This window comes from Hypanus sabinus, chromosome 22, assembly GCF_030144855.1.
Source record: "Hypanus sabinus isolate sHypSab1 chromosome 22, sHypSab1.hap1, whole genome shotgun sequence".
Classification (NCBI taxonomy): Eukaryota; Metazoa; Chordata; class Chondrichthyes; order Myliobatiformes; family Dasyatidae; genus Hypanus; species Hypanus sabinus.
In genome coordinates this window covers 37,102,816-37,130,215 of record NC_082727.1, presented here as the reverse complement: position 1 = coordinate 37,130,215, position 27,400 = coordinate 37,102,816, and the positions used below count along the sequence as shown (strand labels likewise).

Genomic DNA, 27,400 nt, shown 5'->3' with positions numbered 1-27,400 from the left:
TATTGTTGAGGTGTCATGTTCTCCGGTTGCTCCTGAATCAATTTTCCTCCTTCCTGAATTGTGGGTTATGTGTCTTTTTAACCTTTTATGATACACACAACTAATATTAGTATGATGGATAAATCTGTTAACTTTATCTCCTGGAATACTAATGGTTTAAATCATCCGATTAAACGTAAAAAAGTATTTAAAGTATTCCATAGACTGAACGCTAATGTTATCTTTGCACAGGAGACCCATATCAGGAGGGAGGATAATCAACGTTTTTTTAGGTTCTGGAAGGGTCAACAATTTCACTCGAATTGTACCGCTAAAATTAGGGGTGTGTCTATTTTTATAGACCCCTCAATATCGTTTACACATCATGAAATTATTTCTGACCCACAGGGTAGATTTTTGTTGATAACTGGCTTACTTTTTAATCGGAAAGTTGTTCTAGTTAATATTTATGCTCCAAACTTTGACTGCCCTGAATTTTATAAAAGTTTATTTACTTCCCTTCCTAATCTAAATGAATATATGTTGATAATGGGTGGAGATTTTAATTGTTGTTTGAATCCTTCGATGGATAGATCTAAACCTATTCGTACTCTTCCGAACAGATCAGCCCTACTTATTAATTCGTTTATGGTTGATTCGGGAATTACAGAAATATGGCGGTTTTTGAACCCTAAAGATAAAGAATTTTCATTTTTTTCACATGTATATCATAGCTATTCTAGAATTGATTATTTTCTTATTGATCATCGGTTATTAACGGATGTTATTGATTGTAAATATGATTCTATTACTATTTCTGATCATGCACCTTTGAAGTTATCTATTAAGATTTCGGACTATTCCAATAATATCAGATCTTGGAGGCTTAACGCTACTTTGCTTCAAGACCCAGAATTTATCACCTACATAAAACAGCAAATTGACTTGTTTTTCTCAACAAACTATACTGAAGAAATCGACAGAGGAATACTTTGGGACTCTTTTAAGGCTTTTATCCGTGGACAAATTATCTCATATTCTGTTGGTAAAAGAAAACAAAGATATTTAGATATTGCTTTATTAGTGGATAAAATCAAGGAAATTGATAAGATTTATTCCGTGACTCCTACCAAAGAACTTTATAAGAAGAGAGTTGAGCTTCAAATGGAACATAGTTTACTATTATCTTCTTCAATTGAAAATCAATTAATTAGGACCAGGGCTCAATTCTATATTCACAGTGATCGAACTGGCAAACTGTTAGCTAATCAATTAAAAGCTATTTCGACTAAGCGACAAATTATTAAAATTCGCAAACAAGACGGTAATTTAACTACTGATCATAAAGAAATTAATAATACTTTTCAAGATTTTTATAGATCTTTATATCAATCAGAATTTGATGGTGACCAGTCCATGATAGATAATTTTTTTAACAATTTGTATATTCCTAAACTGATTGATGAAGACCATAGCCTGTTAGATGCTCCTATCTCTATGGTGGAAATAGGAGAGGCTATCTCATCAATGAATTCAGGGAAAGCTCCTGGTCCTGATGGTTATATAGTAGAATTTTTTAAAACTTTTTCTTCTTTGCTCTCTCCTTGGTTATGTGAAATTTTTAATGATGCGTTTGCTAAGAAGAGATTACCTCAATCTTTTTATGAAGCTAATATCTCTCTAATTCTTAAAAAAGATAAAGATCCTACTTTATGTACATCTTATCACCCTATATCACTATTAAATGTAGATTCTAAGATTCTTACAAAAATTTTAGCCATTAGATTAGAAAAAGTACTATCACAGATTATTTCAGAAGATCAAACTGGTTTTATGAGGAATCGGTATTCCTTTTTTAATGTTAGAAAATTGGTTAATATAATTCATACTTCACCACCCACAATCCCAGAATGTGTTATTTCATTAGATGCTGAAAAAGCTTTTGATAGAGTTGAATGGATATATTCATTTAATACATTGAGAAATTTTAATTTTAGTCCTAACTTTATATCATGGATTAAATTAATATATCATAAACCTGTTGCTTCTGTTCTTACAAATAACTATAGATCCTCTTTTTTTCAATTATCTCGTGGTACGAGGCAAGGCTGTCCCTTAAGTCCTTTATTATTTAATATTGCCTTAGAACCTTTAGCTATTGCTATTCGTGAATCTCCTAATATTTTTGGTATTACCCGTAATGAGGTTATACAAATTATCACTTTATGCTGATGATTTGCTGTTATATATTTCTGACCCTGATAGGTCTATTCCCGCTATTTTATCCTTGTTGGTTCAATTTGGTATTTTTTCTGGTTATAAACTAAATTTAGATAAGAGTGAATTATTTCCTTTAAATGCACAAACTTTATTGAGTGATAGGATACCATTTAAAGTTGTTACTGATAACTTTACCTATTTAGGTATAAAAATTACCAAGAAATATGAAGATTTATTTAGACTGAATTTTTTACCTATGCTTCATCAAATTCATTAACTTACTACAAGATGGTCTCCTTTATTTTTATCATTAATTGGTCGGATTAATGCTATTAAAATGATGATTTTACCAAAATTTTTATACTTATTTCAAGCCTTACCAATTTTTAATTCTAAATCTTTTTTTGATAACATTGATTCAAAAATTTCCTCATTTGTGTGGCAAAATAAAAACCCTAGGTTAAGTAAAAAGCAATTAAAAAATCTAAAAAAGATGGTGGTTTAGCTTTACCTAACTTTAGATTTTATTATTGGGCAAATAATATTCATAATTTAATGTATTGGAAACTAGATTTGGATTCACCATTGTGCCCACAGTGGGTAAATTTGGAATGTAATGAGGTAAAGGGATATTCTCTATTCTCTGTTCTTGGTTCTTGTCTTCCGGCTGATTTAGTTAAATTTAATAAACAAATATCTAATCCTGTTATTAAACATACATTACGAATTTGGTTTCAATTTCGTAAGTTTTTTACTTTGAAAAACTTTGTTCTTGATAGCCCTATCTTACTTAATTTCTTTTTCAAACCCTCTTGGACAGATCAAGCTTTTAACATATGGAAAAGGAAAGGTATAAAATGTTTTCATGATCTTTTCTTTGAAGATACTTTGATGTCATTTGACCAACTTTCCAACAAATTTGAATTACCTAAATCTAATTTTTTCAGATATTTACAAATTAGAAATTTCTTACATAAAGTTTTACCATCTTTTTCTAATTCAACTTTAGTGGATTTTACAGATTTGATTTTTACCTTAAACCCTTGTCAGAAGGGATTAGTAGCTTTTATTTATAATATGATTATGAAGATACAACCAGAAATATCAGTTAGAATTAAACAAGAATGGGAAAAAGAACTTCGATATAATATATCAACAGATAAATGGGAAAAAATTTTGCAAATGGTTAATTCCTCTTCTATATGTGCTAAACATGCTTTAATACAATTTAAAATTGTACATAGAGCTCATATGTCTAAAGATAAACTTGCTCGATTCTATTCTCATATTAACCCTCAATGTGACAGATGTCATTCAGATGTGGCTTCATTGACCCACATGTTTTGGTCATGTCCCACTTTACATAACTATTGGAAGGACATATTTACTACCATTTCCTCAATTTGGAATATAGATTTACAAGCTCATTTTATTACTGCAATTTTTGGCATACCAAATGAAGATGGTAATCAGTTTTCCCCTTCAATCAGACGAATGATTGCTTTTGTAACATTAATGGCCAGAAGGTCTATATTACAAAATTGGAAAGAAGTAAATCCTCCTACCACGTTTCAGTGGCTTTCTCAAACTATTTCTTATCTGAGCCTGGAAAAAATTAGAAGCACTATTTTTGACTCATCAATTAAATTTGAAGAAACTTGGAGACCGTTTATTCGACATTTTCATATGAATTAATTTGGCCTTTTCCAGACCTTCTTTCTACTTATTCATGTTCAGGTATGGAGTTCTGGAGTTTTTTTGACACTATCATATACTTGTAAGCTATTACTATTGCCCATGTTAGTTTAGTTTAGTGTTTTATTTTTCTTAATATATACTTTTTTCACATATTTTCAAATTTTTTCTTCTTTTAATGGTTATTTTTGTTTTTTTTCATATATAATCATATGGACTTGATTGATTAAGGTATTTTTTTCTGCTGATGTTTAATAGGATATTGTTATCTTATTATCAACGTGACTTCAAGTCTATTGTATTCATAATTTACTCATTATTATGTTACATTTTTTTATATGTATATATGAAAATCAATAAAAAAATTGAAAAAGAAAGAAAGAAAGAAAAGACTTGGTAACTCAAATGCAAACTTGTGGCATTTTGCAATCTGTATGTTATATCATCCAAGTCAAGCATTTCCTTCTGGGGGCTCCACGCGAAGTGACACTGAAGTTGATTGAGCTTCTCTTTCAATAAATCCCCTTGTGTGTTGCTGCAAGAGAACAAAATTCATGAAAGTTTTTCTCAGAAAAACTGAAGAAGGTTCACCCTCAAATGTAGTTTCTTAAGGCAGACAAAACCTAGAAAAACATCAGATCACACAACTTCTGAGTTGGATAAAATTATTAATGTTTCACATCAGTAACCAGTTATCAAGAATTGGTTCATGTACTGAGGGTGGGAATTTGCATTTGAAGCAGCCCAGACAGCAGATCCTATTGCTGCACTGCACTGTGTTTGCGGTTAGTGATATTTCAGGTGGTTTTTGGTCTCCCACTATATAGGCTTAAAGGTCTTTGCATCAAGCCTATGCTAGAGTCAGGAGCCAAGTGGATGTATCTTTCCCTAAGCAGCCAGCAATGGTTTGACATGGTTCAGGATGGTAAATGGATCAGCCAAGATAAAGCTCTCCTGTGCAGTGTGCCAAGTACTGGCATTGATAGTTGAGAATTCTTGGACATGCCCACTAATTGGTTATGTTCATCAATCCCCCCCATTCAACTGCCTGAGGTCCAGTTATCTGGTCATATGGATGCTGTCAGTCTTAGCAGATGGAAAATGAGACATCTCTTTTGTAGCCCAAGTGGCAGAGCTTGGTGAAGCTTTAAGCCACTGCCATCGTTACTCAGGCAAGCACTGACTGGAGGCAAATTGTTAGATAAGACCTCCAAATCAGAGCTCTTTACCGTGTTACGTACCCCGTGGGTATCTTGTGACTGTCACATGACCATGATGCAATTGAGTCTCTGCTGAGCATGATGTAATAGTCTTGTGATTGTGGAGTGATGTAATTTTCCCGCCAGTGAGAGGTCATGTGATGGCCTGTTTCAATGGGTATAAAAGGAGAAAGACTTGCTGTGACGCAGGTCAGTGCATGGTTTAACTCCTCAGTGACTGTGCTATGCGGCCTATTCGTCTCATGACACAGTTTTGTTTTAAAGTGGAGTTTTATTTTCTGTCTTAAGTCTCAAAGGTTATTGCCGGCAGTCTCGCCAAATGCTGCCGGTTTAGTGCAGTCAGAGACTGAAGATTTATGGAAGTACGGAGACCCGAAGGATCGAGTAAAGTTGGTGTCGTCTTCAGTAGTCCAGGATCGACCTTATTGAATGCTCATTCAGAAAGTATTAATAACCTGCATCCGAGATGGCTCCTGCATTTTGAAAGCAGAAAGAGCCAGACGCAGCGTTTCGCCAAGGAAAGGTCAGTGCCCTTAAGCTGTTTTATTTCCTTCCTCGTAAATCCTTCCAGCAAGGCATATTTTGGCTGGGATCAGCAGTAGTGTGACGTCGTTGAGGAATTTGTTACTTCAGGAAAGTCTCCCCTTACAGACTGTGTAAATCATTTGGACTTTTGCATTTATCGCTTTAAGAACTGTTGGAGCTGCCGTATAGCAGTTAACTTCAGGTTAAGTTGGTCGTTTGTTTACTTTTGGTTTTTTATTGAGCAGTGTTTAATAAATGTTTTATTTGTTTATAAAAAACCTGCCTCAATTCTACATTCATTGTTGCCGTATCATAACAATCGCAATTCCTTCACCCAACTCCATGCTTCACTGATCAAAGAAGCTACAGACAATTAACGCTGTCTTTATAGAGCACAGCTGCTGAACACCACCTTCAACAGGCCTGGTTAGCATTTTCGTAAGTGAATTGCAGAAGTCCTTATCACTCCACATGTTTGAAAGTCATCTCAAATTGCCTGATGAACCCATTTATAGTATTTGTTTCACATGCACAATCCTAGAGGAACTCAGCAGGTCAGGCAACATCTATTGAGAAGGATAAACAAACAGTTGACGTTTTGGTCTGAGACCCGTCATAGACGCTGCCTGACCTGCGCAGCTCCTCCAATATTGTTTATTACTCTGGATTTTCAGCATCTGCAGAATCTCATGTTCAATATTTGCCTCAGCAGCATTTGTGTGAAAAAACCCATTATATTTCTCTTTGCATCCAAAGTCTTTTCTGAAGCATTGACAGCATTAATATCTCAGAGAAAGGAAGGGCCCTCAATTTATTGGATCCATCCTTTGCCATGTGATGCACCATCAATAACTCACACTGAGACGTAAGGCGAGATATCAGCTTTTATTGACTGGAAGAAGGAACCAGGAGTGAGTGTCCATCATACTATGACCTGGAGACTGAGGCCGAGCGTCAGGCCTCAGATCGCCTTTATACAGGGGCCTGTGGGAGGAGCCACAGGAGCAGTCAGCAGGGGGCATGTCCAGACAGGCACATAGTTCACCACAAATTTGCATCCAAAGTCTTTTCTGAAGCATTGACTGCATTAATATCTCAGAGAAAGGAAGGGCCCTCAATTTATTGGATCCATCCTTTGCCATGTTTACTATCCTTCTGAGCAGGAAGGATGAACACCTTGAATACTGAAGGCAGGAAGCTCCGCTGAGGGTGGTAACCAATGTTGTGCCCAATAAAATGAACTGAACATGTTCAGTGGGCTCAAAGGTCAAAACTGGGCACTGGAACTTCAGATGCAATTTCAAACAATCGAAACGTAGGAAACTAAGAGGTGATCTTATAGAGGGGTATCAGATTATGAGGGACATTGATAGGGTGAATGTATGCAAGTCTTTTCCCCAGGTACAGGGAATCAAGAATTTGAAGGCACAGATTTAAGCTGAGAGAAGTAAAATTTAACATGAACTTGCAGGAAAACACTTTTTTTCTCTCAAAAAGATGTTATGTGTGTGGAATAAGCTACTAGAAGTTGTGGTTAAGGCAGGTCCAATCACAACTCTTAGAAGACAGTTAGGTACATGGATTGGAAGGGTTCAGAAGGTTATGGGCCAAACATTAGGACATCTTGGTTGGCATGGGCCAGTTGAACTGAAGGGCTTTTATCCATGCTGTCTGGCTCTGTGACACAAGATTCCTCCTGCGATTTGGCTCAAATCATCTACATGGACATTAAAAATATTCAGGCATGTTTTTGTACTCATTTCAAGCTACTGCATTATTCCCCTATTCTCCTACTCAGTAAGGTGACCAGGATGGTCAGTGCTATTAGTTGAAATATCACTAAACCCTTTTGAAAAAAAAATCCTAACCGAGGGATGTACTCCACAGTATACGTGGCCTCCAGCATTCAGATTGTTTTGAGAGCATAAAAAAAAAACAGATGGTTGGAAGAATTCAGCAGGTCAAACATCATTTGCGGAGGCAAAGGGATTGTCGACATTTTGCTTCAAGAACCTGACTGAGAGCTGGATGTGTAGAGGGAAGGTGGCGAGACATTTAGTGAGATATCTGGCGCTAGGTACTGTTGGAACCTGACACCTCTGTGACACAAAGGTTCCTCAGAAATCAAGAGGAGGCATAAAACTTATTGCTTATAACTGTTTTATTAAATGTTACAAGACTGAAAAGCAAGCAAGAAAGAGGAGCCGGGAAAACACTGAAAAGAAAAAAATCATTTGTTATCACCTCAAACTCAGACTAGAGATAACAATTAACCTATAAAATAGTTATATTCAAATGATGTGACAACTGCTATTGAAAACTGAGAAGCTTCTAAAAAATACAGATACAATTGTACCACAATTACTGGAAAATCTACTGAACAATTACATGTATATGCTGTAAGTGATTATATAAAAATACAATGACAAATTAATGAAATAACAATTCAGTACTTTAATCCAACATTCCCCACCCTCCCAATTCTAAATCATATGTTCAGAATTAGATCTGAAACTCAGAGGCAGAAAAACTCGTGGGACCTTTGTTAAGTATAAAGTAACCAAAAATTCACCCCGAGCTATGGAAGCATCAATAGTATGTACTTATAAAATATGCTGTTGCCATGGGGAGGGTTCAGACTAATTTGGCAGGGGGATGGGAACCAGAGTGATAGGGCTGAAGACAGGGCGATTGGTATACAATTAGGTGCAGTGTGTAGCGGGAGTGTGAGGAAAGATGGGCAGATGATATGGCAAACTTGCAGTCAGTGGGATGAAGTGAAATGAAACATGGGGGCAAATTTGAAAAGGGAGATGAGTACAGGACTGAAAGTGCTGTATTTGAATGCATGCAGTATAACGTAGATGATCTCCTAGTGCAGTTTTAGATTGGTAGGTATGACGATGTGGGCATCACTGGGATTGTGGCTAAAAGAAAACCATAGTTGGGAGGTGAACATTCAAAGACACACATTGCATTGAAAGGACAGATAGGTAGGCAGAGGGGGTGGGATGGCACTGTTGGTAAAAAAAAAGCTTAAGGTAAATCCTTAGAAAGAGGTAACACAGGATCGGAAGATGTAGACTCCTTGTGGGTAGTTATTAAGCTGCAAGGGAGTTATATACAGGCCTCCAAACAGTAGCCAGGATGTACTGTTTTCAATGGGAAATAGAAAAAGCATGTAATAAGGGCAATGTTACACTGGTCATAGGGAATTTTAATATGCATGTAGATTAGGAAAATCAGTTTGGTGCTGGATCCCAAGAGAGGGAATGTCTAAGAAATTCTTAGACATTCTTAGACGTTCTAAGACATTCTTAGAATGTCTACGAAATGGCTTTTTAGAACAGCTTGTGGTTGAGCCCAGTAGGGGAAAAGCAACATTGGATTGGTGTTGTATAATGAACCAGATTTGAGGAGGCCAAGTCATTGAGTATATTTACAGTGGAAATTGATGGGTTCTTGGTTACTCAGGGCATCAGAGGTTACAGGGAAATGGCGCTGAGAGGGGTAACAAATCAGCCATGATGGAATGGTGGAAAAAAACTAGATGGCCTTTATTCTGAATCATAGGAAGGGCGTTGGCCATGGTTTGCTCTCTTCATGGCATGTGGTCAGTTGTTGCTTGATGATTTGATTCACCCTTTCAACTTGTCTAGATGACTTTGGATGATTTTGGATAATGGAAAGACCACTCAATGTTCATCAGCCAATGTAATTCCCTGCCAGATACTTCCAGCGAAGTGTCTCTTGGACCCTTGGTCTGAATCAACGTGACATGGCAACCTCCATCTAAGAATGTAGTTCTTTTTCAGTCCTTGAGGAGAAGGGCCACCAGCCCTCGTCCGTACTGGTCCCCAGGCCTGACATCTGACCTTGGGTGTTTTGTGTCCATATCATTGGTTTTCAAATGGGAAGCAGAGGTTCAGATTCAGCCTGACATCTATTATTGGTTTTTGACAATACACGGTAACCAGTTAAACCACTAACTTGTACGTCTTTGGACTGTGGGAGGAAATGCTTAAGTCTGAACTCCAACGCCCTGCATTGCAATAGCATCACGCCAAATGCTATACTATCCTGGCGCCCTGTGGTTACAGACCATGTCCTTGGCAGGTAACCTTTCTGCCTGAGATTGATAACGTGTGTCCACTCTTTGGCTGTTGCATTGCCTTTGAAGCATTCTTTGGTGCTGTCAGCAGACTGGATAGGTATTATAAAGAATTTACTGGTGTTTCTTTCACGTAATCTACTCAGATCCAATCTTTGCCATGAAACTTTTATGCAAGATATGTCCATCTGAAAATGGTCTTCATCATTCTTCAGAATCTACTTGCCTTCAGTCAGATTTGTGTTACAAACTGAAATGCAGAATACACCTCAGGATTAGCAAGTAAAAGAGATTATCCTACAGTAGAAATGTGCAAAGGTTCTTCCACATGTTTCTGCATTCGGCTCCATTTCAAATAATTTCTTACACCCAACTTTGCTTCAACTCACACATTCTGATCTCATAGTTATGGAGTCAAGTAAGTCAGGGGTAAAATTTTAGAATTAATGCGATTCATTTTGTATACTTCAGTCATCACCACTCATGAATACAGAAGAGAGACTGAGACTGGTTGCAATAAGGGTATTTTTTGAGATTTCACCAGTAATATCTCATTTGAAGAAGGTGCTGCACGAATACATTAAGTGAAACAAAGGTGCCATAAAGCCACTCCTTAGATCAGACAGAATCATTGCATCTTTTAAGCATCATTTTAGCCCTTCAAAGAAAGGCGTAATTCACAAAGAGCACTCAGATAGTCTTCATTATCATGATCAGTCTCCAAAGCCTTCTCAAAGTATTCAATAGCTTTAGCCTTGTTCCCACTCTGCTGAAACAGTAACCCTTTGATACCAAGGGCCTTGCTGTCATGTGGATTTCTGCAAAGTTTCTTATCTGCCCACTTCTCCAGTTGGTAGCGACATTTTTTCTGCTCACTTGAGTTATATTCAATCTTCAGACCTTTTAGGAATAGGCTGATGGCATTTGCTTCAGATCTTCTATGGTACAGTTGAAATGACCCAGCATGTAAACATATGTTCTGCATATTTTCTGGATGAATATCCTTTAGTTTCTGGAGAAAACTGTAGATCTCGTCTGCTCTAGGGATGTCTCCAATTTTTACATAGAGGTCCGCAAGATCCAATTGTGGTTGAATAGCTGTCCTTTTACGATACTCAGAGGCCTTTTCAAAGTGGTACTTACATTGTTCGATCAACTCAGTTTTGTGCTGAAGTGCATCGTTATAACAATCTGGGTGATATGGTCTGGCTTTCCGTGGCGCGAGTATAGTTCTGTAACAAATGCCCAGCTGGTGATGTACAAAACAGGAATTTGGAGTGAGTTCTAATATACGCTTCAGCAGATTAATAGCTTTGTCCACAGCTCCCTCAAGTCTGTAAAATTTTGCTACATAGCGGAGCACATATGGAAAATCAGGGGTTTTCTTCAATGCCTGTTCAACCAATTCATTTGCTTCTTTCCTTACGTTGAACTTTTGCAGTTTTATGGCCAACAGCGCCATGGCCAGAGAGTGATCTGGATCAAGCTCCAGTACACGTCGCAGATACTTCACTGACTGACTCTGTTCATGATATTCTGTCATTCCAGAAAATGATTCCAGACGAGACAGTGCAGTTGCATATCCCATTATCCACTCAGTGTTGTCAGGATCTTGTTCCAGAGCCTTTGCAAAGCATTCCTTTGCCTCCTCATAGTATTCAGCAGTGGATTTCAACAATGACCATCCCTTCTCCCCGTACACCTCGGGTATCATTGCTGTATAGCGAGGGCCATCACTGAGCGGTTTACAGATCATCTCCAGCTTGTCGAGATAGGACTGGGCCTCGGTCAGTTGTCCCATGTGGTAATGCACCCAGGCAAAGTTTCCATAGGTGACGATGCATCTTCTTTCAAATTCATCTTTGTACTCCTCCCTCAGAATCTTTTCAGCTTCCTTTAAGTTTTTAATGGCTTCTTCATGATTACCTTGCAAGCAGTTCACAAAAGCAAGCTGGTTGTAGGATGTGCCTCGATATTTGTCGTTAAATTGGAGAGAATCTTCTAATCTATACATAAGATCTTCCAAGTCAAGCGTTTCCTTCTTGGGGCTCCACGTGAAGTGACACTGAAGCTGACTGAGCTTCTCTTTCAACGAATCTCTTGGAGTGTTGCTGTAAGAGAGCAAAAATGATTCACTGAGGCAGGTCCACCCTTTCATGCATTATCTGTAGTTACACTCAGCACATCAGGCAGCATATGAAGAAAGAGAAAGCATTAATGTTTCAGGTCATCAACAGAATATGGAGAATTGATTTATGTATTGAGGATGGGAATGTGTATTCTCAGCAGACGGATGCTTCACTACACTGATGATACATTCGGTAATATTGCAAGTGGCACCACAGTTCATTGAACAGCCTTTCCGATGTTGTGCCTGGAACCTGTGCTACAGTCAGAATCAGAAGTTTTTCCCCCTATAGTCTAATACAGTGGCTGGAAGGTAAAGGGTGCAGTTGACTTAAATAAGATGAAACTGATTTTGTGAAGTCTATTAAGATTTTCCAGATGTGCTTGTTAACATTTTGCATGAGAAAAGACCCTGATGACTGCCAAATACACTGTTAATCCCACCTAATATTTAACAAAGTCCTATTGGCATTCCCTGTGAATGTGTACACCTTCCCATGCAAGTGATACGGTTTTGCCAAATTATGCTGATCATGGAGGTTACCAAGAAGGCTGACGAAAGAATGGCGGTGGACATTGTTGACATGGACTTTAGCAAGGCCTTTGACAAAGTCAAATATGAAGGACTGATCCAGAAGGTCAAGTTCCTTGGCATTCTTGATAAACTGGTCAATTGGATCTGATATTGTCATAGTGGGAGCAGCCAGTGTGGTTATCGTTTTGATTGGAGGCCTGTGACTGGTGGTGTGATGAGGGACCACTGCAGAGTCCACTGTTTTTTATCATCTGTATTAACGATTTACAGTAGTGTACAAATGTCTTAGGTACATATATACCCAGGGTGCCTAAGAATTTTGTACTATAGTCATTTTATGCATTGCATTGTATTGATGCTACAAAAAAAACCACAAATTTCATGACATATGTGAGTGACGATAAACCTAATTCTGATATGGGTCTCTATTACGGACTGAGAGTGGAAAGGGGGCAGGGAGAGGAGAATCACGGTTGGGAAAAGTGGAAGGGAGAGGGGATGGAACAGAAAGCACCAGAGAGACATTCCGAAATGATCAATAACCAATTGTATCGAATCAAATTGCCTTGCCTGGTGTCTCAGGGATGGGTGTGTCTGCACCCACGATGTAATCCATCCCTAGCGCTCCTCCACTAACAACTTGTCCCACACCCTTCCTGCAGCACTACAACCTCCCTATTCCCAATATTCTTTGCTTCCACCAGATTTACAAACTTACAAATATTGTCTTGCAAAATTCTCCGGCACTATGCTACGTAATACTGTCTATGACCTTTGCACAGTACTGTAGATCAGAGATTCCCAAACCTTTTTTGAATTACCCCCCAGTTTGCTCCCAGCCCTCATCCCCAGTGCCCTCTTCTCCCTTTCTCACCATTAAATAAAAACTATAAAGAACTTTGATTTACGATGCATAATGAAAGAAAAGAGGAACTGCAAATCCAAAGCACTGATAAATAATTGCAAAATATATTCAAATACATTAACACGATAAAATCCTGCAGATGCTGGAAATTCAATCAACACACACAAAATCCTGGTGGAACGCAGCAGGCCAGGCAGCAATTATAGGAAGAAGTACAGTAGATATTTCGGGGGATACAGACGATGGGAGCCAGGGAACTTGAAATCATTGAAAAGATCCAGAGAATGAGAAGTGTCACGAATATAGGTGGGAAAGGATTGAACAAGGGGGGATAAAACAGTGTCAAGGCTTTTTTTTCTCTCTTTCCCTCTCACAATAACTCCTTGCCTGTTCTCCATCTTCCTCTGATGCTCCCCTCCCCCTTTATTTTTTCCAAGGCCTTCCGTCCTGTGATACTCCCCCTTTCTCCAGCCTTGTATCCCTTTTGCCAATCAACTTCCCAGCTCTTAGCTTCATCCCTCCCCGTCCTGTCTTCTCCTATCATTTTGGGTCTCCCCCTCCCCCTCCCACTTTCAAATCTCTTACGATCTCTTTTTTCCGTTAGTCCTGACGAAGGGTCCGAAATGTCGACTGTACTTCTTCCTGTAGATGCTGCCTGGCCTGCTGTGTTCCACCAGCATTTTGTGTGTTCCTTTTATTCAAATACATTTGAAACTACAATTAAGACTATCTCTTCATTTAATTTCAGTAAAAACTATTTTCATGATTTTAAGAGTGTACATTAGTAGTCCAATTATTCACTGCTTCATTACTTTTTCACCTTTCATTGAGGTGGAGGGGCCTGGTGTAGTGAGCATCAGCTTCTCTACATCAGGGCAAATGTCGCTTCGGAGTCCTAGGTCCCAGGTTCAGTAATTTGCAGTCTGTTCTGTTGCTTTGAAAGAAGTTGGATGACTGCTCTAAAACTGCACTCCACTAAATACGACGTTGGACAGGGAATAAAGAACAACTCAACCGTTTTCCATAGTACAGGATAACATACAGAGATTTCTTTCTGCAACCAAAAGAGATATGATGTTTTTGAACTTTGGTTTCAGCTCAAAATCATTTGTAGCGAGAACAGTCCTTCCTCCATCCTGCCTGTTAATTCCTCATTACAAGTGTTCAGGAATGGATTCATTACCCAATCTGGAATTAGGATCAAGAGAAGATTCTAAGATCTCTCTGGCATTTCTTTATGCATCTCAGCCAGGTAGGCACAGTCATTGTTAAGTTCATTATCTGGTTTTATTTCTTGCTCTTCCAACTCAGAGAAGCCTGGTAAGTGGAAAAGGTCACAGCAGCCATTTTCAAAAGGGTTAACTGGGATCGAAATGTGGGGATGGTTGATTTGATTTGACTTTGATAAGGCTGCATCTTTCCCTGCAGTTAAAAAATGTTCTCTCCCCCTCCGCTCTTTGTCTACTCTCCCCACTCTGGTCTCTTACCTCTTCTCACTTGGCTATCACCTCTCCCTTGGACTCCTTGTCCTTCCCATTCTCCTATGATCCACTCTCCTCTCTTATCAGATTCCTTCCTCTCCAGCCCTTTACCTTTCCCTCACACCTGGCTTCACCTATCTCCTTCCAGCTATTCTCCTTCCCCTCATCTCACAATTTTATTCTGGCATCTCCCACCTTCCTTTCCAGACCTAAGGGAGGGTCTTGGCCCGAAATGTCGGCTGTTTATTAATTTCCAATGATGCTGACTGACCTCCTGAGTTCCTGTAAGTTTGCAGAGGAGATAAGGGTTGGTGGCATTTCTGGACAGTATACTTTGCAATTAGCAAAGGAAAAGGGGGATGGGGCCGACCTTCTCTTAGAGATTATTATTTTGCAGCACAGTTGAGTTTGCCTCCCTGGTGTCCAGGGTTCGGGACGTTTCTGATTGCGTCCAAGATATCCTGAAGAGGGAGGGTGAGGAGCCAGAGGTCGTGGTACATGTAGGTACCAATGACATAGGTAGGAAAGAGGAAGAGGTCCTGAAACGAGAGTACAGGGAGTTAGGAAGGCAGTTAAGAAGAAGGACCGCAAAGGTAGTAATCTCGGGATTACTGCCTGTGCCACGCGACAGTGAGAGTAGGAATGGAATTAGGTGGAGGATGAATGCATGGCTGAGGGATTAGAGCAGGGGGCAGGGATTCAAGTTTCTGGATCATTGGGACCTCTTCGGGGCAGGCGTGACCTGTTCAAGAAGGACAGGTTACACTTGAATCCTGGGGGGACCAATATCCTAGCAGGGAGGTTTGCTAGGGCTACAGGGCAGACTTTAAACCAATTTGTGGAAATCAATTTGTGGAAACTATGGGAGAGGAGGTTAGTTCACCAGTAGAGCAAGTAAATAGACAGTGTGTGAGGGAGGAAAGGCAGGTGATGGAGAAGGGATGTGCTCAGCTCGAAGATGTAAGGGAGAAGAAAGAAAAGGGTAATAAATTTGAATGCATTGTTATGGATGAAAAGAGAGGAGGAGGTGGAGAGTATCTTAAATGTATCTATTTTAATGCTAGGAGCATTGTAAGAAAGGTGGATGAGCTTAAAGTGTGGATTGATAACTGGAATTATGATGTTGTAGCTATTAGTGAAACATGGTTGCAGGAAGGGTGTGATTGGCAACTAAATATTCCTGGATTTAGTTGCTTCAGGTGTGATAGAGTAGGAGGGGCCAGAGGAGGAGGTGTTGCATTGCTTGTCCGAGAAAATCTTATGGCAGTGCTTTGGAAGGATAGATTAGAGAGCTCATCTAGAGAGGCTTTTTGGGTAGAAATGAGGAATGGGAAAGGTGTAGTAACACTGATAGGAGTGTATTATAGGCCACCTAATGGGGAGTGTGAGTTGGAAGAGCAAATGTGTAAGGAGATAGCAGATAATTGTAGTAAACACAAGGTGGTGATTGTGGGAGATTTTAATTTTCCACACGTCGATTGGGAAGCTCATTCTGTAAAAGGGCTGGATGGTTTAGAGTTTGTGAAATGTGTGCAGGATAGTTTTTTGCAACAATACATAGAAGTACTGACTAGAGATGGGGCAGTTGGATCTCCTGTTAGGGAATGCGATAGGTCAGCTGACAGATGTATGTGTTGGGGAGCACTTCGGGTCCAGTGATCACAATAGCATTAGCTTCAATATAATTATGGAGAAGGACAGGACTGGACCCAGAGTTGAGATTTTTGATTAGAGAAAGGCTAACTTTGAGGAGATGCAAAGGGATTTAGAGAGAGTGGATTGGGTCAAGTTGTTTTATGGGAAGGATGTAATAGAGAAATGGAGGTCATTTAAGGGTGAAATTATGAGGGTACAGAATCTTTATGTTCCTGTTAGGTTGAAAGGAAAGGTTAAAGGTTTGAAAGCACCATGGTTTTCAAGGGATATTAGAAACTTGGTTCGGAAAAAGAGGGATGTCTATAATAGATATAGGCAGCATGGAGTAAAGGAATTGCTCGAGGAATATAAAGAATGTAAAAGGAATCTTAAGAAAGAGATTAGAAAAGCTAAAAGAAGATACGAGGTTGGTTTGGCAAATAAGGTGAAAGTAAATCCGAAAGGTTTCTACGGTTATATTAAAAGCAAGAGGATAGTGAGGGATAAAATTGGTCCCTTAGAGAATCAGGGTGGTCAGCCATGTGTGGAGCCGAGGGAGATGGGAGAGATTTTGAACTATTTCTTCTCTTCGGTATTCACTAAGGAGAATGATATTGAATTGTGTAAGGTGTGGGAAACAAGTAAGGAAGTTATGGAACCTATGACAATTAAAGAGGTGGAAGTACTGGCACTTTTAAGAAATTTAAAAGTGGATCAATCTCCGGGTCCTGACAGGATATTCCCCAGGACCTTGAGGGAAGTTTGTGTAGAGATAGCAGGAGCTTTGACGGAGATCTTTCAGATGTCATTAGAAACGGGGATTGTGCTGGAGGATTGGCGTATTGCTCATGTGGTTCCATTGTTTAAAAAGGGTTCTAGAAGTAAGCCTAGCAATTCTAGACCTGTCAGTTTGACATCAGTGGTGGGTAAATTAATGGAATGTATTCTTAGAGATAGTATTAATAATTATCTGGATAGACAGGATCTGATTAGAAGTAGCCAGCACAGATTTGTGCGTGGAAGGTCATGTTTGACAAACCTTATTGAATTTTTTGAAGAAGTTACGAGGAATGTTGACGAGGGTAAGGCAGTGGATGTAGTCTATATGGACTTCAGCAAGGCCTTTGACAAAGTTCCACATGGAAGGTTAGGTAAGAAGGTTCAGTCGCCAGGTATTAATGCTGGAGTAATAAAATGGATTCAACAGTGGCTAGATGGGAGATGCCAGAGAGAAGTGGTGGATAATTGTTTATCGGGATGGAGGCCGGTGACTAGTGGGGTGCCTCAGGGATCTGTTTTGTGCCCAATGTTGTTTGTAATATACATAAATGATCTGGATGATGGGGTGGTAAATTGGATTAGTAAGTATGCCAATGATACTAAGGTAGGAGGTGTTGTGGATAATGAGGTGGGTTTTCAAAGCTTGCAGGGAGATTTATGCCGGTTAGAAGAATGGGCTGAATGTTGGCAGATGGAGTTTAATGCTGAGAAGTGTGAGGTTCTACATTTTGGCAAGAATAAACCAAATAGAACATACAGGGTAAATGGTAGGGCATTGAGGAATGCAGTGGAACAGAGAGATATCGGAATAACAGTGCATAGTTCCCTGAAGGTGGAGTCTCATGTAGATAGGGTGGTGAAGAAGGCTTTTGGAATGCTGGTCTTTATAAATCAGAGCATTGAGTACAGAAGTTGGGATGTAATGTTAAAATTGTACAAGGCATTGGTAAGGATAAATTTGGAATATTGTGTATAGTTCTGGTCACTGAATTATAGGAAAGATATCAATAAATTAGAGAGAGTGCAGAGATGATTTACTTGGATGTTACCTAGGTTTCAGCACTTAAGTTACAGAGAAAGGTTGAACAAGTTAGGAGCGTAGAAGGTTGAGGGGGGGATTTGATCGAGGTATTTAAAATTTTGAGAGGGTTAGATAGAGTTGACGTGAATAGGCTGTTTCCATTGAGAGTAGGGGAGATTCAAACGAGAGGACATGATTTGAGAGTTAGGGGGCAAAAGTTTAAGGGAAACATGAGGGGGTATATCTTTACTCAGAGAGTGATAGCTGTGTGGAATGAGCTTCCTGTAGAAGTAGTAGAGGCCAGTTCAGTTGTGTCATTTAAGGTAACACTGGATAGGTATACGGACAGGAAAGGAGTGGAGGGTTATGGGCTGAGTGCGGGTAGGTGGGACTAGGTGAGATTAAGAGTTTGGCATGGACTAGGAAGGCCGAGATGGCCTGTTTCCGTGCTGTGATTGTTATATGGAATATACTGTTGGTGGCTGGTAAAAAGACTCTTACTAGGAAATGGTTATCACAGGAGAGCCCAACTTTAAATACATGGATGGAAATTACAATGGACACTTACAAAATGAAGAAGGTAACAGCATCTGTTAATAATGAGCTGGAACAATTTGATTCATACTGGGAAAAATGGTTTAACTACATAATGCCTCATTGGCCTGATTTTATTCTCACAAATCAATGATATGTTGTTAAAAAAAAAAAATCACTCCCTACTTGTACATAGTTCATTCCTTTTGCTTGTTTTTTCTTTCCACTCTTTTCTTTAAGTGTATACCTCAGATGGATACTATGTGGAGATTTGTAATATATATGATTATATGATATATATGTACAATGTCTGAAATACATCTTATGGAAATGTTTGTTTGATGATGAACTTCAATAAAAAAAATTAAAAAGATTGCCATAGTATACAGTGAGATAGAGATCAGTTTTAGATTTAGGCGAAGAAATGGCAAATGGAGCTTAATCAGGCCAGGCCAAGTGTGAAGTGTTTATTTGTTGGGAGTTCAAATGTAAAGGGACAGTACGCAGTTACTGGTTGGACCCTTAACAGTGTTGAAGTGCAGAGGAACCTTGGGGTGAAACCCATAGCTCCATGAAAGTGGTTGTACAAGTTGATCGAGTGGCAAGGAAGGGGTACAGCATACTTGGTTTCATTAGTTGAGGCATTTAGTTCAAGAGTCAGGAAGTTATGTTGCAGCTTTATAACCAGTCTGGTTTGGCCAATATGAACGCTTGCATTCAATTTCAGTTGCCCCATTATCAGAAGGATGTGGAGAGGGTAAAAAGAGGTTGACAAGGATGTTGTCTGGATTAGACCTCATGTGGTAAGAACAATGGCCGGACAAACAAGGGTTGTTTCATCTGGAGCAGCAGAAGCTGAGGGAAGACCTGACAGACAGTAATAAGAGTACAAGGCATAAATAGAGTGAATAACCAGTGTCTTTTTCCCAGGGTTGAAAGCACATTGGATTCAGCTTTGATCACACTGTTATAGGAAAGATGTGATTAAATTAGAAAGAGTGCAAAAAAAAAAATTACAAAGATATTGCCAGGACTCAAGGGTCTGAAATACAGGGAGAGTTTAGACAGGCTGGGTCCCTGTACAGCCGTAAAATAACCTCTCAACTTCTATTTTCAATGCCCTAACTGATGGAAGCCAGCATGCCAAAAGTCTTCTTCTCTGTGCTATATCTGTGAGTACACTTTAAATGACACCTCTTCTCCTTCTGTTTTATAACAATACTCTGGCCCTTCCATTCAATATAAATTTGTCCTTATCTAAATTAAATTTCTTATGTTATTCCTCTGCCTACTTACCTAGCTGATCAAGATCCCACTAAAAATCTTGATACACTTCTTCCCAGTCTAAAATACCCATTTTAATGTTATCTGCAATTTTACTAATTATATTTTCTCATCAAAATAACTAATAGTACTGTGCTAAGGTCTTAGGCACCTATGTTGTACAGCTGGGTTCCTAAGACTTTTGCATAGTACTGCAGCAATTTTATGTAGTCTTCTGCCATAAAATAAAAATCATGACAGACATGAGTGATGATAAATCTGATTCTGATGTGGTTCTCTATTGAGGACTGAGAGTGGGAAGGGGGCAGGGAGAGGGGAGTAAAGGGAGAAAGAGGGGAGGCAGCAGGAAGCACCAGAGATATATTCTGTAATGGCCAATAAATCAACTGTTTGGAATCGAGTGACCTTGCTTCATGTATCAGGGCTGGATGTGGCCACACCAGGGTCATTCCCTGTCCCTGACACTTGTCCTACAAATCTCCTGCTGCACTCCACCTTCTCTATTCCCAAAATTATTTGCTCCTGCCAGATTTACAAACTCTTTCACCGCCCTACAATGACAAATACAGTCCTGTGCAAAGACCTAGCTATATACATGTGTCCAAGACTTTTGCACAGCACTGTAGATAACAAACAACAAGGAGCCCAGCATCAACCCTGGTCCAAGATGATCCTACCACTAAGTACATATTTCCCTTCTCCCCCTCCCTGCTTTCCATACGGAATGCTCTCTACGTGACTTGCTTGTCTACTCATTCCTCCTAACCGATCTACTCCCTGGTACTTATCCTTGTAAACATGACCAGTGCTACACCTCTGTCCTCACCACCAGTCGAGGCCCCAGACAGTCCTTCCCGGTGAGGCGACCCTTCACTTCTGAGTATGAATCAGAACCAGCTTTAATATGTCATGAAACATTATGTTTTGCAGCAATGGAACGTTACAATAGATATTAAAAAACGACTCAATTATAACAATAAGAAATACAACATTGAAAAAGTAATGCAAAAAGAGAACAAAAAGAACAGATTTCTGGGTCATCGATTGTATCTTGTGTTCCCAGTGCAGCATCTCCTACATCAATGGCACTTGACATAGATTAAGGGATTGCTATGTTAGCACCTTTGCTCTGTCTACCACTTTCTACCCTCCTTTACTCCCTGTATACCCGTGACCGCATTGCTACCCACAGCTCCAATCTGCCGATGACACTACATTGATTGGCCTAATCTCAAGCAATAACGAGGTGGCCTGCAGGGAAGAAGTCGCCTCCCTGATGTAGTGGTGTCAGGAAACCAACCTCTCCCTCATTGTCGCAAAAACAAAGAGCTGGTTGTGGATTACAGGAGGAATGGAGACGGGCTAACCCCTATTGACATCAATGGATCTGGGTTTGACAGGGTAAACAGCTTAAAGTTCCTCAGCATCCATATTACTGAGGTCCTCACGTGGTCTGTTCACACCAGCTGTGTGGTGAAAAAGGCACAATAGCACCTCTTTCACCTGGGACGGTTGTGGAAGTTTGGTATGGGCCCCCAAACCCTAAGAACTTCCTGCAGGGGCACAATTGAGAGCATCCTGACTGGTGACATCACTGCCTGGTATGGGAACTGTGCCTCCCTTAATTGCAGGACTCTGCAGAGAATGGTGCAGACAGCCCAGCACATCTGTACATGTACAACACATTGGAGAAACTCATTAGGTCGGGCAGCATCCGTGGAAACAAGCAGTCAACGTTTCAGGCCGAGGCCCTTCGTCAGGACTGCTCGTTTCCACGGATGTTGCCCGACCTGCTGAGTTCCTCCAGCATGTTGTACGTGTTGCTTTGACCACAGCATCTGCAGTGTACTCTGTGTTTACCAGCATGTCTGTAGTTGTGAACTTCCCATGATTCAGGACCCCAACAGACTCATAAGTGAAGTGTTGCCTCACCTGGAAGGACTGTTTGGGGCCCTGAATGGTGGTAAGAGAGGAGATGTAGGGACAGGTGTAGCACTTACGCTTGCAGGAATAAGTGCCAGGTGGGAGATCTGTGGGGAGGGACGTGTGGACCAGGCAGTCGCGGAGGGAACGATCCCTGCGAAAATTTCATCGAATTTGCCTCTAACTTTCACCCAGCCCTCAAATTCACTTGGTCCATCTCGGACACTTCTCTCCCCTTTCTCGATCTCTCTGGAGACAGACTGTCCACTGACATCTTCTATAAACCCACCGACTCCCATAGCTACCTTGATTATACCTCTTCCCACCCTGCCAAATGCAAAAATTCTATTCCCTATTCCCAGTTCCTCTGTCTCCACCGCATCTGCTCCAGGGATCAGGCTTTCCGTTCCAGGACATCCCAAATGTACTCTTTCTTTAAGAATTGTGGTTTCCCTTCTGCCGTCATCAATGATGCCCTCACCCGCATCTCCTCCATTTCCCACACTTCAGCCCTCACCCCATCCTCCTGTCACCACAACAGGGACCGTGTCCCCCTTCTCCTCACCTATCACCCCACCAGCCTCCGGATCCAGCATATTATCCTCCCAACTTCCGCCAACTTCTCCAGGACCCCACCACCCAGCACATCTTTCCCTCTCTACCCTCTCTGCTTTTTGCAGGGATCGTTCCCTCCGCGACTGCCTGGTCCACACGTCCCTTCCCACAGATCTCCCACCTGGCACTTATCCCTGCAAGCGTAAGTGCTACACCTGTCCCTACATCGCCACTATTACCACCATTCAGGGCCCCAAACAGTCCTTCCAGGTGAGGCAACACTTCACTTGTGAGTCTGTTGGGGTAATCTATTGCATCCGGTGCTCCCGGTGCGTCCTCGTCCACATCGGCGAGAGCCGACGCAGATTGAGGGACCGCTTCGTCAAGCACCTCTGCTCCATCCACCACAACAGTCAGGATCTCCCGGTTGCAACCCACTTCAACTCTCCTTCACATTCCCATTCGGATATGTCCATACATGGCCTCCTCTACGGCCACCATGAGGCCAAACTCAGGTTGGAGGAGCAACATCTCATATACCGTCTGGGTAGTCTCCAGCCCCTTGGTATGAACATTGAATTCTCCACCTTCGGGTAATTCCCTCCCTCTCTCTACCCCTATCACACTTTCACTCTGCCTCCTCTTCCAGCTGCCTATCACCTCTCATGACTCTGCCTTCTTCTACTACTCATAGTGCTTTCCCCTTAGATTCCTTCTTCACCTCTCCTGCCTACCCCCTCCCTGCTTCCCCTCCCCCACTCCTTGATCTTTCCTCTGATTGGTTTTCCACCCTCCCCCCCACCTTCTTTATAGGGCTCCTGTCCCCCCATCTTTAGTCCTGACGAAGGGTTTCGACCCGAAACGTTGACTGCTTCTTTCAACGGATGCTGCCCGACCTGCTGAGTTCATCCAGCTTGTTTGTTCCCCAGCGCCCCGTTAGTCACGTCACACTCCTTAATGTGACTCCCGTTTTCCTCTCTTCTTACACTTCAGTAACCCAGAAAACAGATATTACGTCGAATTCCTAAACATTGGTGTTTCCATGCCGTAGACTTGCCTCGCCCCGTATAGTCTCAGTGCTCAGAGATCTCGGGATCAAGCTAAATTTCCAAGGTCTTTAACTAGAAAGTGTTCCCCTCCCAAATGCTTAAAAAACAGAGAGAGATCAAAATCCTTACTCTAAATAATTACAGATCCTAAGACAATTATTACGTTTGAGTGATTCAGTTGTGCATAACGGTACTATCATTTTCTTAGAATAACACGGTGTAAATTCAAGGTTTAACTTACCTCATGATGCTGCTCGGGATTTTCGCTTCTCCTTGTTGAGCTGGTTAACTGTGAAACTGACTTGGCTCTCTAGTCAGCTTTATAGTCCGCAAGCTGGTCGTAAATCCACAGATCACCGCCTGAAATCGGAATTCGAAACTGAAACTAGGGAACCCGCAAAGCCCTCCCTAGAAATCAACCTTTTCCTGGAAAAGTCTCCATGTATTCCAAAGTTGAGGAACTTTATATTCACGCAAGGCGACGTCAACAGTGAAATGTCTGCTGCTTCCATTTTTAACCCTTAAAACACGCTCCTCTTGCGAAAAACCAGAATTACGATGGGACATCCCCAGAATTGAGCAGTTCGCTCTTAATTACCGATTCACGGACCACTTGACCTCTCCGAATTCTGCTCGTTGGAGCCGGCTCAGAAACATCCTGGGGCATTGACGTAGAGGACAGATACCAAATGAATACGGGGTTAGCGTGGAGGGGAAGAGACAGCGTGTTTCCTGCAGTGGGCACATCAATAATTATAGCCTGGAATCTTTTAAATTAGGAACCTCTGAGCGGAGAAGAGAAAGCAGGGAACACGAGATTGCAATTCTCCCCGGGGGGGGGGGGGGGGGGGCGGGACGGGACGGGACGGGACGGGACATGGGCAACTCTGCACCAAGCAGAGCTGTTCATCCTTCATAACACTGGTGAGAAGAGCCCTCTGCCAAATCCTTCTGGCACTTCAAAGTCTCAATCCACCACATACGGCCATGTAGGTAGGGGTGGTGCAGCTGTGGCATCATTCGTCTCCAGCTGAAAGGCGCCTTTGCTACAAAGGGATGCATTAGTCTTTTTTAAGGGTTGTTCTGAGCGGCTGCATGACTGGATTCTGTGCTCTATAGCTTTCTAAGGGACTCATGCTCTTAAACTACTGGAAGATGAGCAACTCGGTGAAAGATACACTTTAGTCTGCTTGAAATCTGCTGAACTTGTAGTCAATGGGACTGAATGCTATAGATTACAGCTTCTCAGGACTATAAACCACATTGAAATTCACTGCACCTACCGCAAAGGATTAATGGGAAGGAATTGCAGTCTAGGGTCTTCCACTATTAATATATAAAATATATTGTTACTGAACTGTAACACGCTGTAAGGTTTCATTGCTAAGGCTAATGTAATGGCTTCTATGTAATGTTGCACTGTTAAGGTAATGGTTTCTCTGTAGCAGCAATGTTTGGGTTATGACTAGAGATAAAGGGACTTTGAAATTCACTGACTGCCCAGTGGGGAAATGTTGTTCTTTCTTGTGTGTCTGAGAGCCGGGTTTTTCATGGTCCTTTTGTCGAGGAGAGATGAAGAGGGAAGATGCCTGTGGAGGGAGCCGGTAGACAACAGATGGAGTGGACTGGGATCTCAGGGTTTGAAGGTCGGCGACGATCGGAGGAGACCAATGGTGGAAGAATGACTACTAATATAAATATATATTAATGATTTAGATGAGGGAATTAAATGCAGCATCTCCAAGTTAGTGGATGACACGAAGCTGTGCGGCAGTGTTAGCTGTGAGGAGGATGCTAAGAGGATGCAGGGTGACTTGGATAGGTTAGGTGAGTGGGCAAATTCATGGCAGATGCAATTTAATGTGGATAAATGTGAGGTTATCCACTTTGGTGGTAAGAACAGGAAAACAGATTAGTATCTGAATGGTGACCGATTAAGAAAAGGGGAGATGCAATGAGACCTGTGTGTCATTGTACACCAGTCATTGAAAGTGGGCATGCAGGTGCAGCAGGAGGTGAAAAAGGCAAATGGTATGTCGGCATTCATAGCAAGAGGATTCGAGTACAGAAGCAGGGAGGTTCTACTGTAGTTGCACAAGGCCTTGGTGAGACCACACCTGGAGTATTGTGTGCAGTTTTGGTCCCCTAATCTGAGGAGAGACATTCTTGCCATAACGGGAGTACAAAGAAGGTTCACCAGATTGATTCCTAGGATGGCAGGACTTTCATATGAAGAAAGACTGGATCAACTAGGCTTATAGTCACTGGAATTTAGAAGATTGAGGGGGGATCTTATTGAAATGTATACATTTCTAAAGCGATTGGACAGGCTGGATGCAGGAAGATTGTTCCTGATGTTGAGGAACTCCAGAATGAGTGGTCACAGTTTAAGGATAAAGGGGAAGCCTTTTAGGACCGAGATGAGGAAAAACTTCTTCACACACAGAGTGGTGAATTTGTCGATTCTTCTTCAGGTAATGGTATTCAGAATATGTTTGGGTCAAGTCGACATTGAGATGCAGCTGGAATTGAAAAAAAACAGGTATGTACAGCTTTCCACCCAGTCAACATAAGGTAGAGAAAAATGTAAAACCAAGGAACTACGTAAAGAACACTGGCCAATTATTTACATGATATTATTAAATATGGGCAACAAGCAAACCCCCACAGTGACATTGACCAAAGATTATTAATACCCCTGTGCAGCACTTAACAGCTCCACTCCATGACTACCAAGTCAGCCAGCCCCAACAATCCCACTCCATGCTGATGTGACACAATTTTGGATATCCTGATGTCTGCTGAGTAGCTTGATGTTGCCTCATCTTGCCACAAGGAGGCTGCTCATCTCCTGAAACTCTTTCAGAGACAGCAAAGCACCAGATCACTCAATTGGCTCAATCAGCCTGAAGGCTCCCAATCAAACACATCACAGGCTCCAACAGGACCAGAACCACATTAGAAAGAAAAAGATTTGAAAGAAGCAGTTTCTTGGAAAATCCTGAGGATGTTCCCTGTATCTTGACTCATATTCTTGGTATCTCATCAGGTGAGTTAAGACCACTTTGTTCTGGAAACGCCACACCATTGTGTCCCAAGGCAATCTGATTCAAGTTTTCCTACAAGGCTCTAAAAGGGAGAATATGATAATGTCATCCCTTGTTTAAAGAAAGCAAGTACAGCATGGAAATGATCCCTGTATAACTGAGGCTGATATTGCATTCATGCCACAATAATCTCCATGCCACAAAAAGCTCTGTCAACGTACAATAGTTTGACGCAAGGGTAAATGTCATTTATTCTGAGTTAACATTCTTCAAATAACTGAAGTGGAACTTATTGTTTTATGCATACGTACACATATGCAAAGGTGGAATGAAAAAATATTTGGTAAATTGGTTTCTTGTTGTCACACATACTGGGTGAGGTAGAGTGAAAATATTTTCTTCTTTCGTGTCCCTACAAGTTAATTCATAACAACAGTGCATTAATGTAGTACAGGGTAAAGGAGTAAGAGATTGCAGAATAAAGTGTTACAGTACAGAGAATGTGTAGTGCAAATAAGCAAGGTAGATTATGAGGTCCAGAGTCTATCTTATCGTACGAGGAAACCATTCAATAATCTATAAGAGGGAGGTAAAAGTTGACCTTGAGCCTGCTGGGAAGTCATTCCATGTTTTCTCTCTTTGTTGGGTCAGTGAAGAAGAGAGAATATCCAGGTAGGTGAGATCATTAAATATTCTGGCTGCTTCACTAAGGCAGCAAGAAGGGCAGACACAGGCACATAGCATCAGATAGGCAGCATTCACAAGAAAAATATAAAGTGGTAAAGATAATTTATACACTATACTTACCAGAAAA

At 40.9% G+C, this 27,400-nt stretch overlaps 1 protein-coding gene across 1 annotated transcript; it reads right to left on the bottom strand.

Moving 5' to 3' along the window:
- Positions 1-7,782: 7,782 nt before the first annotated feature.
- Positions 7,783-23,924, bottom strand: LOC132379524 (interferon-induced protein with tetratricopeptide repeats 5-like). Its single transcript, XM_059947508.1, has 2 exons — positions 23,781-23,924; positions 7,783-11,861 (listed from the first exon to the last, which is right to left on the bottom strand). The coding sequence occupies exons 1-2, from the start codon at positions 23,783-23,785 to the stop codon at positions 10,403-10,405; spliced, it is 1,464 nt and encodes a 487-aa protein (XP_059803491.1). The 5' UTR covers positions 23,786-23,924; the 3' UTR covers positions 7,783-10,402.
- Positions 23,925-27,400: the final 3,476 nt, after the last annotated feature.